General features: G+C 40.0%; 2 protein-coding genes and 1 non-coding gene across 3 annotated transcripts in view; 2 read left to right on the top strand and 1 right to left on the bottom strand.

Annotated features, from left to right (window-relative positions):
* UBE2V2 (ubiquitin conjugating enzyme E2 V2) overlaps nucleotides 1-12,695 on the top strand; it is a 738,183-nt gene that overhangs the window by 84,515 nt on the left and 640,973 nt on the right. The window lies entirely within an intron of this gene.
* Nucleotides 1-12,695, top strand: part of LOC126011868 (DNA repair-scaffolding protein-like) — a 95,209-nt gene that overhangs the window by 11,115 nt on the left and 71,399 nt on the right. The window contains exons 3-4 of the mRNA XM_049775633.1: nucleotides 1,069-1,132; nucleotides 9,722-9,862. Coding sequence (XP_049631590.1) covers nucleotides 1,069-1,132; nucleotides 9,722-9,862 — 205 coding nt within the window. The remainder of the gene's footprint in view (nucleotides 1-1,068; nucleotides 1,133-9,721; nucleotides 9,863-12,695) is intronic.
* On the bottom strand, nucleotides 11,864-11,970 carry LOC126013062 (U6 spliceosomal RNA). The gene has a single exon (XR_007497396.1). It is a non-coding gene; the product is annotated as a U6 spliceosomal RNA (small nuclear RNA).

Raw genomic sequence — 12,695 nt, 5'->3', positions numbered from 1 at the left:
CTCCCTCCCTCCCTCCCTCCCTCCCTCCCTCCCTCTCTCCCTCCTTTCTCCCTCCTTGGGAGTGTGGAGAACTTCCAAGCAATCTTAGGGGTAACTGGGGCTACTCCACTGGTGCTCAGGGTCTGCTAGGCCCACATCTAGTGAGTTAGGGGACTCATGTACCAAGGATCAATCTTGGGACTTTGTGCATACCTTGACACCTTGTGCATACCAGACATATTCTCTTGCCCTTTGAACTATTTGTATGACATGCTAACTTTGAAATATGTACAGTATGGAGGAAGATATAGAGGTTATTTGGACAGTTCTGTGTTTATATTCTTTTTTTTTTTTTTGGTTTTTGGGTCACACCCAGCAGTGCTCAGGGGTTACTCCTGGCTCTATGCTCAGAAATTGCTCCTGGCAGACTCAGGGGACCATATGGGATGCCGGGATTTGAACCACCGTCCTTCTGCATGCAAGGCAAACACTTTACCTCCATGCTGTCTATCCGGCCCTGTGTTTATATTCTTTTTTTTTTTTTTTTGTTTTTTGGGCCACACCCGGCAGTGCTCAGGGGTCACTCCTGGCTGTCTGCTCAGAAATAGCTCCTGGCAGGCCCGGGGGACCATATGGGACACCGGGACTCGAACCAACCACCTTTGGTCCTGGATCAGCTGCTTGCAAGGCAAACACCGCTGTGCTATCTCTCCGGGCCCGTGTTTATATTCTTAAAAATACATTTATAAGTATATGAGGAGTATATTGAGGATTAGTTTAAAGTTTTACATATATATATATATTTTTTTTTTGTTTTGTTTTGTTTTGTTTTTTTTGGGCTACACCCGTTTGATGCTCGGGTTACTCCTGGCTAAGGGCTCAGAAATTGCCCCTGGCTTGGGGGGACCATATGGGACACCGGGGGATCGAACCACGGTCCTTCCTTGGATAGCGCTTGCAAGGCAGACACCTTACCTCTAGCGCCACCTCTACCAGCCCCAAGTTTTACATATGTTGTATTTTGTTGTTATTTAGCTCTGTGATGTGAAGAATAATAACAATAATAAGCTTAATATTTTCTGTATACAGGCATTAGCTGAAAAGACAACTACTCTGGGAAAGCACCTTGAATTACCCCCTGTGCTTCTAAAAGGTAATCTTTTGATTTCTTGACAAAGATGGTACAAAGCTAACCTATTATTTAATTATTTTTGTCTTTTTTTTTGGGGGGGGGTCACATATGGCAGCGCTCAGGAGTTACTCCTGGCAGGCTTAGGGGACCATATGGGATGCTGGGATTTGAACCACCGACCTTCTGCATGAAAGGCAAACGCCTTACCTCCATGCTATCTCTCCAGCCCCTATTTTTGTCTTTTAAGACTTATTTATATACCTTGGGGTGGTGCTTAGGGCTTCTCCTGGTGCTACTCTCAGGAATCACTACTGGTAGGGCACAGGGGACCATATGGATTCTGGGGATCAAACTCAGGCCTGCCATGTGCAAGGAAAGTGCCCTACCCATTGTACTGTTGCTCTGGCCCTTTATTTATATAGTTTGAATAAACTGTATAAAAATGTCAGAATAGTGTAAAAGGGTATTTTTTTTTTTTTTTTTTTTTGGTTTTTGGGCCACACCCGGCAGTGCTCAGGGGTTACTCCTGGCTATCTGCTCAGAAATAGCTCCTGACAGGCATGGGGGACCACATGGGACGCTGGGATTCGAACCAACCACCTTAGGTCCTGGGTTGGCTGCTTGCAAGGCAAGCACCACTGTGCTATCTCTCCGGCCCCGGTATTTTTGAAACTATTTTAAAAATATATTTTGATTTCAAATCTGTGTCACTACCTACCCCAGGTTTTCCTACCATCTTTAAGTAATTGACATTTAAAAATCTCCTTGCTGGGTTTACTATCAGCAGAATAATTCAGGTTGGTAGCTGCAAATATTAAACAATTTGGTTAGTAAAATAAAATTATGATCTATGGTATAAGGCAATGAAATAAATCTATTTTTGTAATTTCTAGGTTTATTTAAAGTATTCACATGAGAATACTTTTTTTTGTTTTTGTTTTTGTTTTTGGGCCACACCCGGCAGTGCTCAGGGATTACTCCTGGCTGTCTGCTCAGAAATAGCTCCTGGCAGGCACAGGGGACCATATGGGACACTGGGATTCGAACCAACCACCTTTGGTCCTGGATCCGCTGCTTGCAAGGCAAATGCCACTGTGCTATCTCTCCGGGCCTGAGAATACTTAATTCTTCTTGCTATAGCAATTTCCCCCATAATATATATATATATATATTTTTTTTTTCTTTTATTTTTGGGTTACACCAGCAGCGCTCAGGGGTTACTCCTGCCTCTATGCTCAGAAATCGCTCCTGGCAGCTCGGGGGACCATATGAGATGCTGGGATGAGCCACCGTCCTTCTGCATGCAAGGCAAACGCCCTACCTCCATGCTATCTCAGGCTCCTCCCCTGTAATTTTTATTAAATCGTCATAATACATTCATTTCAGGCATTAAATGTTTAAACACCAATCTCACCACCAGTGTGTTCTTTTCTTCACCAGTGCCTCCCACCCACTATCATAGCCTGCCTCTATGCAAGTACAAACAAATTTACTATATATTTCTTGTTATGACACAAAGGCTCTTTGAACTTGATAAATTACTGTGTAACTTTCCCATCAGATTTCTTGTGGCACTGCTGGGGTGGCACTACTATAAAATATTGAGGTGTCCAGGATTTATAGATCTGAAACAAATTGGTGGCTTGGAAGTTTGATAAGGTTGAGTTGTAGAGTTGGGCAGCAATTGTGGGAGGGTGTAGGATGTGGCACTGGGTAGCTGTAGTAGTTCATGCAGAAAGGGGAATCTGTAAAAGGGCCTGCCAACTCTCCTTTATAAGTATTTTTATTTTGGGGCCAAACCCAGCAGTGCTCAGTTGTTACTCCTGGTTCTGAACTCAGAAATTACTCCTAGTAGGTTTGGGGACCATATGAGATACTGGGAATTGAATTTGGGTTGGCTGTGTATAAGGCAAATGCCCTACCATTGTACTATCACTCCAGCCCCACCAATTCTCTTTTATGAGAGTGTCATAGTGGTCTAGAGATACCAACCTGAACTGGGCTACCTGGAAGTATTGGATGTCGTTACTTTCTTTTGGAGCTTGGTGGAGGTACTGGGCTGTTTTTTTCCAGGATGATGGTGGTAGTGGACAGGGGCTTCTGGATTTTCCACTGACAATGTGGGTGTGAGTGAGAACTCAGCCCAGTTCTCTTCCAAAAGGAAAGACCCAGAGTTTTCTGCCCTATACTCTGTGATCTCACCTGAAAGAATTTAGTTGTTCATATTTGTAAATATTTTTTGTTTGTTTTTTGACAGTGACACTCAGGGGTTACTCCTGGTTATGCACTCAGAAATCGCTCCTGGCCTAGGGAACCATATGGGACACTGGGGATTGAACCGTGGTTTGCCCTAGGTCAGCTGTGTGCAAGACAAACGCCCTACTGCTGCACCATTGCTCCAGCCCCCAATCTTTTTTTTTTTTTTTTTTTTTTGGGTCACACCCTGCGGTGCTCGGGTTACTCCTGGCTGTCTGCTCAGAAATAGCTCCTGGCAGGCACGGGGGTGGGGGGGGTGGGGGAGTGGGGGTGGGGATCATGTGGGACACTGGGATTTGAACCAATCACCTTTGGTCCTGGATTGGCTGCTTGCAAGGCAAACTCTGCTGTGCTATCTCTCTGGGCTCTCAAATTTTTTTTTTTTTTTTAATGAAAACATTCCCCCTGGGGCCAGAGATAGCATAGTGTTAGGGCGTTTGCCTTGTAAGCAGCCTGTCCAGGATGGACGGTGGTTCAAATCCTGGCATCCCATATGGTCTTCCATGCCTGCCAGGAGCAATTTCTGAGCTCAGAGCCAGGCATAACCCTGAGTGCCGCAGGGTGTGACCCCCCAAAAAAACTAAAAAAAAAAAAAATTCCCCCTTTTTTATCATTGACCTTAGAACAGCTAGAATATTGTTGCAGTTGTGTTGATTGGGGGCTCACTTGACCACAGAGATTGCCTGGAGGTCCATATACTTAACTATGGTGCTTCAGATTGAATCCTCCTTTGTGACTTCTGGATCCCTGCAGAGCAGAGCTATCAGGACCTTACTATGGTGCTTGTGAGTAGCATTGGAGAACAACTTCATGATCTCATGTTTGCAAAACAGATGCTATTTGCTACTTCACCAGTTTAGGGTCTATAAATGAAATTGTATTGAGTCAGAGAAGACTTTTAGTTTCAAATGGAAAATTTTATTAGGCTTGAACAAATGGGGTTTTGTTAAATAAATATTAGTTGAACAAATTCAACGAATAGCAAATATTACTCCAAAAGTAGGGATAGAAGTGATAGAGGTGATAGAAACAGCCTTGGCAAATTTTCTAGAACTAGAGTTTTTATTTTTAATTTTTTTTAATTTTTATTTTTTTTATTCACCTTTGTTTTTAAATTTTATTTAAACACCTTGATTACATACATGATTGTGTTTGGGTTTCAGTCATGTAAAGAACACCACCCATCACCAGTGCAACATTCCCATCACCAATGTCCCAAATCTCCCTCCTCCCCTTTTTTATTTTTTTTTTCTGGGCCGCATCTACCAATGCTTGGAATTTATTCCTGGCTTAGCACTCAGATAACACCTGATGGAGCTTGGGGGATTATATGGGGTGCAGGGAATTGAATCTAGGTCACCTGTACTCAAGGCAAGGCCTTAACCCGTTACATCTCTGATCCTGTAACAAAATAATAATGTCTTCTAAAGTATTAGTTTAAAATAAACCAACATTTTAACATATGGAAGTTATATTGGTTATTGTTGTTGTTTTTGTTGTTTTGTTTTTTCGATCATATTCAGCAATATTTTTTCAGGTTTATCCTTGGAGGAACAAGTGGTTCTAGGAATTGAACCTGGGCTGTTCTGAGCCTTCTGAGCTATCTTCCTGGCCCAGAAAGCAATTTTTTTTTTCCAGAAATCAATTTTTATAAAAGTTGGGAAGCAAAGGTAGAAGAACATACTTCTGTAAAGTAATCATAAAAGGTATTGTACATATGTTTCCATATCTCTTCTTTGCTAATCATTAAGGCCTGAATAATAAGAGAAAGACAGAAAAGTGAAGAAAAAGTGAGTGAGGACAAGTGAGAGGAACAGTGAAAGTTTGAACAAATAACTGTTAGCAAAGTATTTATCCAGAAGATTCAGGGAGGCAGAAAATAAGTTGAAATTCGGAGAATGGAACCTAAATAGTGATTTTTCTATAAGACACAATTAAAAATATTTTAAATAAAATAAAATAAAAATTTACAAGAAATAGTGCTTATTTTTTTCCCGAATTCTTTGAAATATTTTCTTAAAATACTGTTGAGGTTAGAAATCCCCTATTCTTTGAGTGTCATTATTAAATTTTATATTATTAGGTGATCTGCTTTTTTTCTCATTGGAACATGGGTTTCTTTTTTATTATTTTCAATGACCATAGATTGTACGACAGACCTTTCTTTGTTTTTCACCTTAATATCCTAATTTGCTAGGGTGCCTTAAGAGATAGCACAATTAGGTAGTTTTAACAACAAATTTTTTTTATTGATTGTTGGGCCACCCCTGGCTGTGCTCAGGGGGTTATTCTTGACAGGCTTGGGGTGGAGGGGACCACATGAAATGCTGGGGATCAAATCCGGGTCTGCTGTGCGCAAGGCAAATGTCCTATTTGCTGTGCTATCACTCTGGCCCCATTTTTGTACTTTTTTTTATACATTGTTTTGTCCGTGAATTATCCTTTCCTAATCAACACAAAGTGAAACACATTTTTTTGGTGTCAATGTTGATATTTATCCTTTTATGATTAGTATTGTTTTCAGACTATGTATTCCTTTATGGACAGGAATTCTTATTTTTTTCTTCATGTAAGTCTTTTATCAGAGGTGAAGAATGAAACCATTTAACTTCTGAGCTTTCATACTAATTTCTAGTTTCATAGTATATTGAAATGTGGCTAAGAATTTTGAGTTTTAGCATTTTAATTATGACTGATGGAAAATATAATATTTTTGATATATGTCTAATACTTAATACTGATTAATATCACAAAAGTTCCTATGACATTTATTTCCAACAGATGGAGTAGCCCCACTTCTTCTAGGTTTCTTAGTTGTCAGAATGACTGAAATAGTAAAAAGGGACAATACCAAATACTGCTAATGATACAAAGAAACTAACTCATTTGTTTATTGTTACCTCCCATTTAAAGAAAGCACGCACCAGATGTGGTTTTTTCCTTCCCTGGTGCAGTGCCTTCCTCCAAAAGAATTATTTGCCAAAAGGCCCGCTTAGTGAAGTCAATCATTTGACACTTTGCGTGAATTATTGGCGGTAATTTCAACATGGCTGTAACATTACATTTTCTCTTTATTTGGACACTATAGAAATCCAGCCTCAGCTTTCCTACAGACAAAGAAATGTCAGTACCAAAAACCCGCCAAAAGTTCCCTGCTGGCTAGTTTGTATAACCTGGCGCCAGCAGCTTGTTTTTCTAAGTCTGGCTCTATGATGGTAAACAATTATTTCCATCACCCCTAAAATCTATTTTCCAGTGACCAAATAAACATCACAAATATTTTTATCTCTCTCCTCCTGGTTTCTTGAAAAACTTGCTTTTCTCTTTACCCTAAAAACATTTTCTCTACTAACACCCAACAGGACTTTTCCTCACCTGAAGAACGATCTTTTAATATGTAGATTTAAGGCCTGGTTTCCCATTGTACTGCCCTCCTGCTCTTTGTTTTCCCTGAGGACACCTTGCATACCAGAGTTTGTGCTTATAAATGTCATCAGCTGAAAAGTATATTTGTCTCTCATCCCTTGGACGAGGGTCCCCATACAATGCATTTTGTGTGGTCTCATTTATTTCATTTTCATATTTCATATTTGTCCACTCATGCTCCCGCTTCTCTCCCTGTGAAAGGTTCCCGGACCCCACAAAGGTTCTGCTAGCAACGCTGGCTGTCTGCAGCAGTTTATTACTGATAGGAGTGTAAAATAGTACAATAACTTTTGGAAAAATGTTTGGAAGTTTCAGACTGGAATTAGTACATAGTTTATAATCAGATGATTAAACACATTGCTACATTCATGCTATGGAATAAAAAGTAATAAAAAGAATGTAAATGCTGAGTGAAATAAGTCAGAGGGAGAGAGATAGATGCAGAATAGTCTCACTCATTTATGGGTTTTAAGAAAAATAAAAGTCATTTTTGCAACCATCCTCAGAGACAAAGAGAGGATGGCTGGAACTTCCAGCTCACTTCATGAAGCTCACCACAAAGAGTGGTGAGTGCAGTTATAGAAATAACTACACTGAGAACTACCATAATCATGTGAATGAATGAGGGAACTGGAAAGCCTGTCTAGACTACAGGTGGGGGTGGTGTGGGATGGAGGGAGATTTGGGACATTGGTGGTGGGAATGTTGCACTGGTGAAGGGGGATTTTCTTTACATGACTGAAACCTAATCACAATCATATTTGTAACCAAGATGTTTAAATAAAGATATATAAAAATAAAAAGAATGTAATAAGTAATATAAAGAAAGTAATTGTTATATATATCTTTGATGTTTATACAGGGAATTATATAAAGTCTTAAAGCTTTTTATAGAATGTGATATTGTGTGAATCTATTTCTGTCATCTTTGAGGGGATGAAATTATAGAAATGCAAAATTAAATAGTTACCAAATATTAGCAATTGGGAGAGAGGAAGGTTATGTTTTTTATGTTTTTTGGTGGTAGGGGCGTGCCACCCCCAACTGTTTTCAAGTTTTACTCATAGCTCTGCACTCATACATTACTCCTAGTGGCTTGGGGGGGGGGACACCATATGTGGTCCTGGGATTAAACCTGGGTTGGCCGCATGCAAGCAAATACCTTACCTGCTGTCCAATTTTTCAGTCCCTCCCAACCCCTAAGGAGATGATGATGTGGCTTAAAAAGGCTATACAAGGTATTTCATGGTGATAGAATTTTTCAGTATCTTGTGTGTTTGCTATCAATATTTGAGTTGTGATGTTCTACTACTGTATTTGCAAATCGTTACCATTGAAGTACTAGGTGAAGCACATAAGAATTCTTTTTTTTGGGCCCGGAGAGATAGCACAGCGGCGTTTGCCTTGCAAGCAGCTGATCCAGGACCAAAGGTGGTTGGTTCAAATCCTGGTGTCCCATTTTACTTCTGGCTAAGTGATCAGAAATTGCCCCTGGCTTGGGGGGACCATATGGGACGCTGGGGGATCGAACCAAGGTCCTTCCTTGGCTAGCGCTTGCAAGGCAGACACCTTACCTCTAGCACCACCTCACCGGCCCCAACATAAGAACTCTTTAAGATTACTTTTTATGTAAGTACTAATATTTCAAAATGACAACCTTATTTCAATAAAAATTTTTTAGTTAAAAATTTCAACACTCATATTAGGGTTTATAATATACACAGGAATACAAAGAAGTAAGATAGCATGTTGAATGAAGTAAGACAGATGAAAGAACCATAGTTATGATAAACTCACTTATCTGTAGTATATAGAATTGGATGAGAATGTAATAAAGGTTAGATGCCTAGATCACCTTAACTTAGGGAAGAAGATAGAGAAGGAAAGAAATCAAGGAGTGAAAGAATATGAGAAAGGGATACAATAGGTTAGCAGGGGTCAGGTCTTAGTTAATTTGGACACATAGAAGTGTGGTAGAGCTATAAATTCAAAGCACAGGCTCAGCAACACTGAAAACATGTCTAAGCTACAATTACCATACTTTGCAATGTGTCTGTCAAGGTTATAGGCAGGAGGATAGAGGGGGGATTTCTGGTGATGGGAGTTGACATTGGTGGTAGGATTGGTGTTGAAATATTGATGCCTAAAATCTAACTATCAGTATCTTTGTAAACAGTTTTTTAAATAAAAAATTAAAAAGAAGTACTTCTATTATACATAACTATTGGTTTTGCTGTTTTTCCTTTTTTTTCTTTCTCAAATATTCCAAGGAATGACCATTATTTCAGGGTTGTTTTTGTTTTCATTTTCACTCTTTTTTTTTTTTTTTTGGTTTTTGGGTCATACCCGGCCACGCTCAGGGGTTACTCCTGGCTCTATGCTCAGAAGTTGCTCCTGGTAGGTTCAGGGGACCATATAGGATGCCGGGATTCGAACCACCAACCTTCTGCATGCAACACAAACGCTTTACCTCCATGCTATCTCTCCAGCCTCATTTTGACTCTTTTCTAATTGTTTTAAACTTAGTTCTATATCAGTTTTTATCTTGTTATTTGCCTTAAATTGTCACAGAACTGTGGCATTGAAAAGGCATGTTAAGGGCCAGAGAGATAGCATGGAGGTAAGGCATTTGCCTTTCATGCAGAAGGACGGTGGTTCGAATGCTGGCGATCCCATATGGTTCCCTGTGCCTGCCAGGGGTGATTCCTCAACATAGAGCCAGGAGTAACCCCTGAGTGCTGCCGGGTGTGACCCAAAAACCAAAAAAAAAAAAAAAAAAAAAAAAAGGCATGTTAAAAAAGCATCGATTTCATGATCAGAATTTTGTGTATTTGATAAATCTGGAAAAGTAGAATATTTATAGTCTCACTGTGCTAAATACATATGTCAGTTGATATTTTTATGCATTTTTTGCTTTGTCTTTAACAGAAGCTACCACTTCTAAGAGTACCAGCAATATAACACGGATTTTGAGTGAAAATGAATCACAAAGAGATACTGGACATCGTTCTCATATAGACAGATTTCATAGCAGGAATATTTTGTGTTCAGAAGATGGGACCAATGAGGGTAAATTGACAATTTTTATTAGAATTCTGTTCTAAGGCCAGAATGACAGTACTTGCTTGCCTTGCATGTGCTAAAAGGAATATGATCCTTGACATCATGTATGGTTCCCCAAATCTGCCAGGGAGATTTGAGGAAAACGTCCAGAGTGAGCTCTGAGCACCACTAGGTGTGACTTCAAAATGAAAACCATACCAAAATAAAACAACAACAAAAAAATGTTCTATTACATATATGATTCAATATTGGAAAAAATATTTATTGGACCTGATAGATAGTACAGGAATTAAAGTTCTTGCTTTACATATGGCTTATTCTGGTTCAGTCCCTGGCACCACATATGGCTGCTATGGAGACGACTAGGATGATCTCTGAGCTCAGAACCAAGACCTGGCGGTTCTCAAGGCTTTTTCCTGGCTCTGCATTTAGGAATCTCTCATGGCAGTACTTGGGCGGGGGTATCTATATGGATGCTGTGGTTTAAATCTAGGTCAGCCATATGCAAGTCAAATGCTCTTCCCACTGTCCTCTTTCTCCAACCCTGCCAGTATTATTTTTAGTTATAAACCATAATAACATGTTAGTAAGAACATGTTAAAAACTGGCTCAGATTTGACTTTGGATCTCTTTGACAAAGCCAGTTCTCTAATTTATTACAGAATGCTTAACCCTTTTTGCCTCCTTCCTGTTTTGGATACATAATATAATGGTCAGTATGTGGTAGAAATAAAATTTACAAACAAGTTTTTTGTTTTGATGTTATTTTATATTGTATCATGGTTATTATTAGTTTTTCTGGTTTGTTTTTTTTTGGGAGGGGCACACCTGGCGGCGCTCAGGAGCTACTCCTGGCTCTGCACTCAGAAATTACTCTTGGCAGGCTCAGGGCCATATGGGATGGCGGGAATCGAGCCACCTTTCATCATAGGTCGGCTGAGTTCAAGGCAAATGCCCTACCATTGTGCTCTGGCCTCAATATTGTACCATGTTTTGACAGTTCCAAAGAGGATCTCTTAAGCTTGGTACTCTTGCTGTATCTTACTAGGTAATTCTTTGTTGTGGTTTGGGGGTGTTTTGCTCTTTATTAAAAACTGTTTTGCAGTGTTTCTGGTCTCTATGCATAGAATGACAGTTGCAGTCCAAGCTCAAAGTGTGATAGCCAAGTGTATCTTCTATTATTATATGTCCTCAGTCGAGTAAATCGCGACTAGATTTATGGAAATTATACTCCTTTTCAAATTTACAAATAGGGGCTGAGTGATAGTACACCAGGTAGGGCATTTTCCTTGTACTCGTCTAACAAGTATTTAATCCCTGGCACCCAAGATGGTCTCTTGCTAGGTGTGATCTGTAATCTAGGAGTAAGCCTTGAACATAGCTGGCTGTTGCTCAAAATTTGGGGAGGTTGGGGAACAGAAAACAAGATATAAAAAGTCAAATTAAAAACTGTGCATCCGGGGCCGGAGAGATAGCATGGAGATAGGGAGTTTGCCTTGCATGCAGGAGGACGGTGGTTCGAATCCCAGCATCCCATATGGTTCCCGAGCCTGCCAGGAGTTTTTTCTGAGTGTAAAGCCAGGAGTAACCCCTGAGCACTTCCAAAAAAAACAAAACAAAACAAAATGAAACAACTGTGCATCCTTATCTGGAATATTTAAAAGTCTTAATGCTTTAAAAATAAACTGATATTTTAACTCATAATTCTTTTCAGTTAATAATACAAGAGCTCTGTGGAAGGTAAATTCTTTTTACCACTTGGCATCTAGTGTATCTACCACTTTGTATCAATTGATATTTTAGTACTAACCAGAAAAAGTAAGTTTTTTGGGGCAGGTGGAGTGCCACACATCCATCGGTACTCAGGCATTATTTCTGGCTTTGCACTCAGAAATCATTCCTGACAGTCTTTGGGAAGGATGCTAAGGACTGAATCCAGGTTGTTCGCATCAAGGCAAACGCCTTACCCGATATGCTATCACTCCGCCCCTAAAGTAGTATTTTTTTTTTAAATATGAACGCTTCATGAATTTGCATGTCATCCTTGTGCAGGGGCCATGCTAATCTTTTCTGTATTGTTCCAATTTTAGTATATGTGCTGCCAAAGTGAGCACTAAAGTAGTATTGTTAAGGTCATACAAAAGCTTACACGATTTACACTATTGATCAAATGTAGTAAAAACATTTAATTGTTTTACAGCATTTGATTTGTTGTCACTCATTTTAGAACCTTATTTATTATTAAATACTAGATGTTTGGGCCCGGAGAGATAGCACAGTGGCGTTTGCCTTGCAAGCAGCCGATCCAGGACCAAAGGTGGTTGGTTCGAATCCCGGTGTCCCATATGGTCCCCAGTGCCTGCCAGGAGCTATTTCTGAGCAGACAGCCAGGAGTGACCCCTGAGCACTGCCGGGTGTGGCCCAAAAACCAAAAAAAAAAAAAAAAACTAGATGTTTTAGATTGGGATTTAGCTCAGTGGTTGAGCACATGCCTCTATTAGGAGGTCCTGGGTTCATCTTACTGTAAGCAAACAATGTATTCTATGAATGACTAGTGGGTGTGTGAATTTCAACTAGTAAATGTAATAAGAACAAAAACTGTTCATTATCTTCTATTAAAGGATATTCAATAACTTGTAAAACTTTAAAACTAGAAAGGTAACATGCCTTGCATTGTGACTGGCTCAGGTTAGATTCCTGGCACCACCTGGTCCCTTGAGCACGATTAGCACCGCTTGGGTAGCCTGGGTATCTCCAGCACCTGAGGGTCCCAGCAGCATTACATCCTTGGGTCCTGCATTGAGCTGCCAACCTGGTTGGCTGAGAATAGCTTCTGGGG

This window comes from Suncus etruscus, chromosome 6, assembly GCF_024139225.1.
Source record: "Suncus etruscus isolate mSunEtr1 chromosome 6, mSunEtr1.pri.cur, whole genome shotgun sequence".
NCBI lineage: Eukaryota > Metazoa > Chordata > Mammalia > Eulipotyphla > Soricidae > Suncus > Suncus etruscus.
The sequence above is the reverse complement of the archived record's forward strand: the minus strand, read 5'-3'. Positions and strand labels throughout refer to the sequence as shown.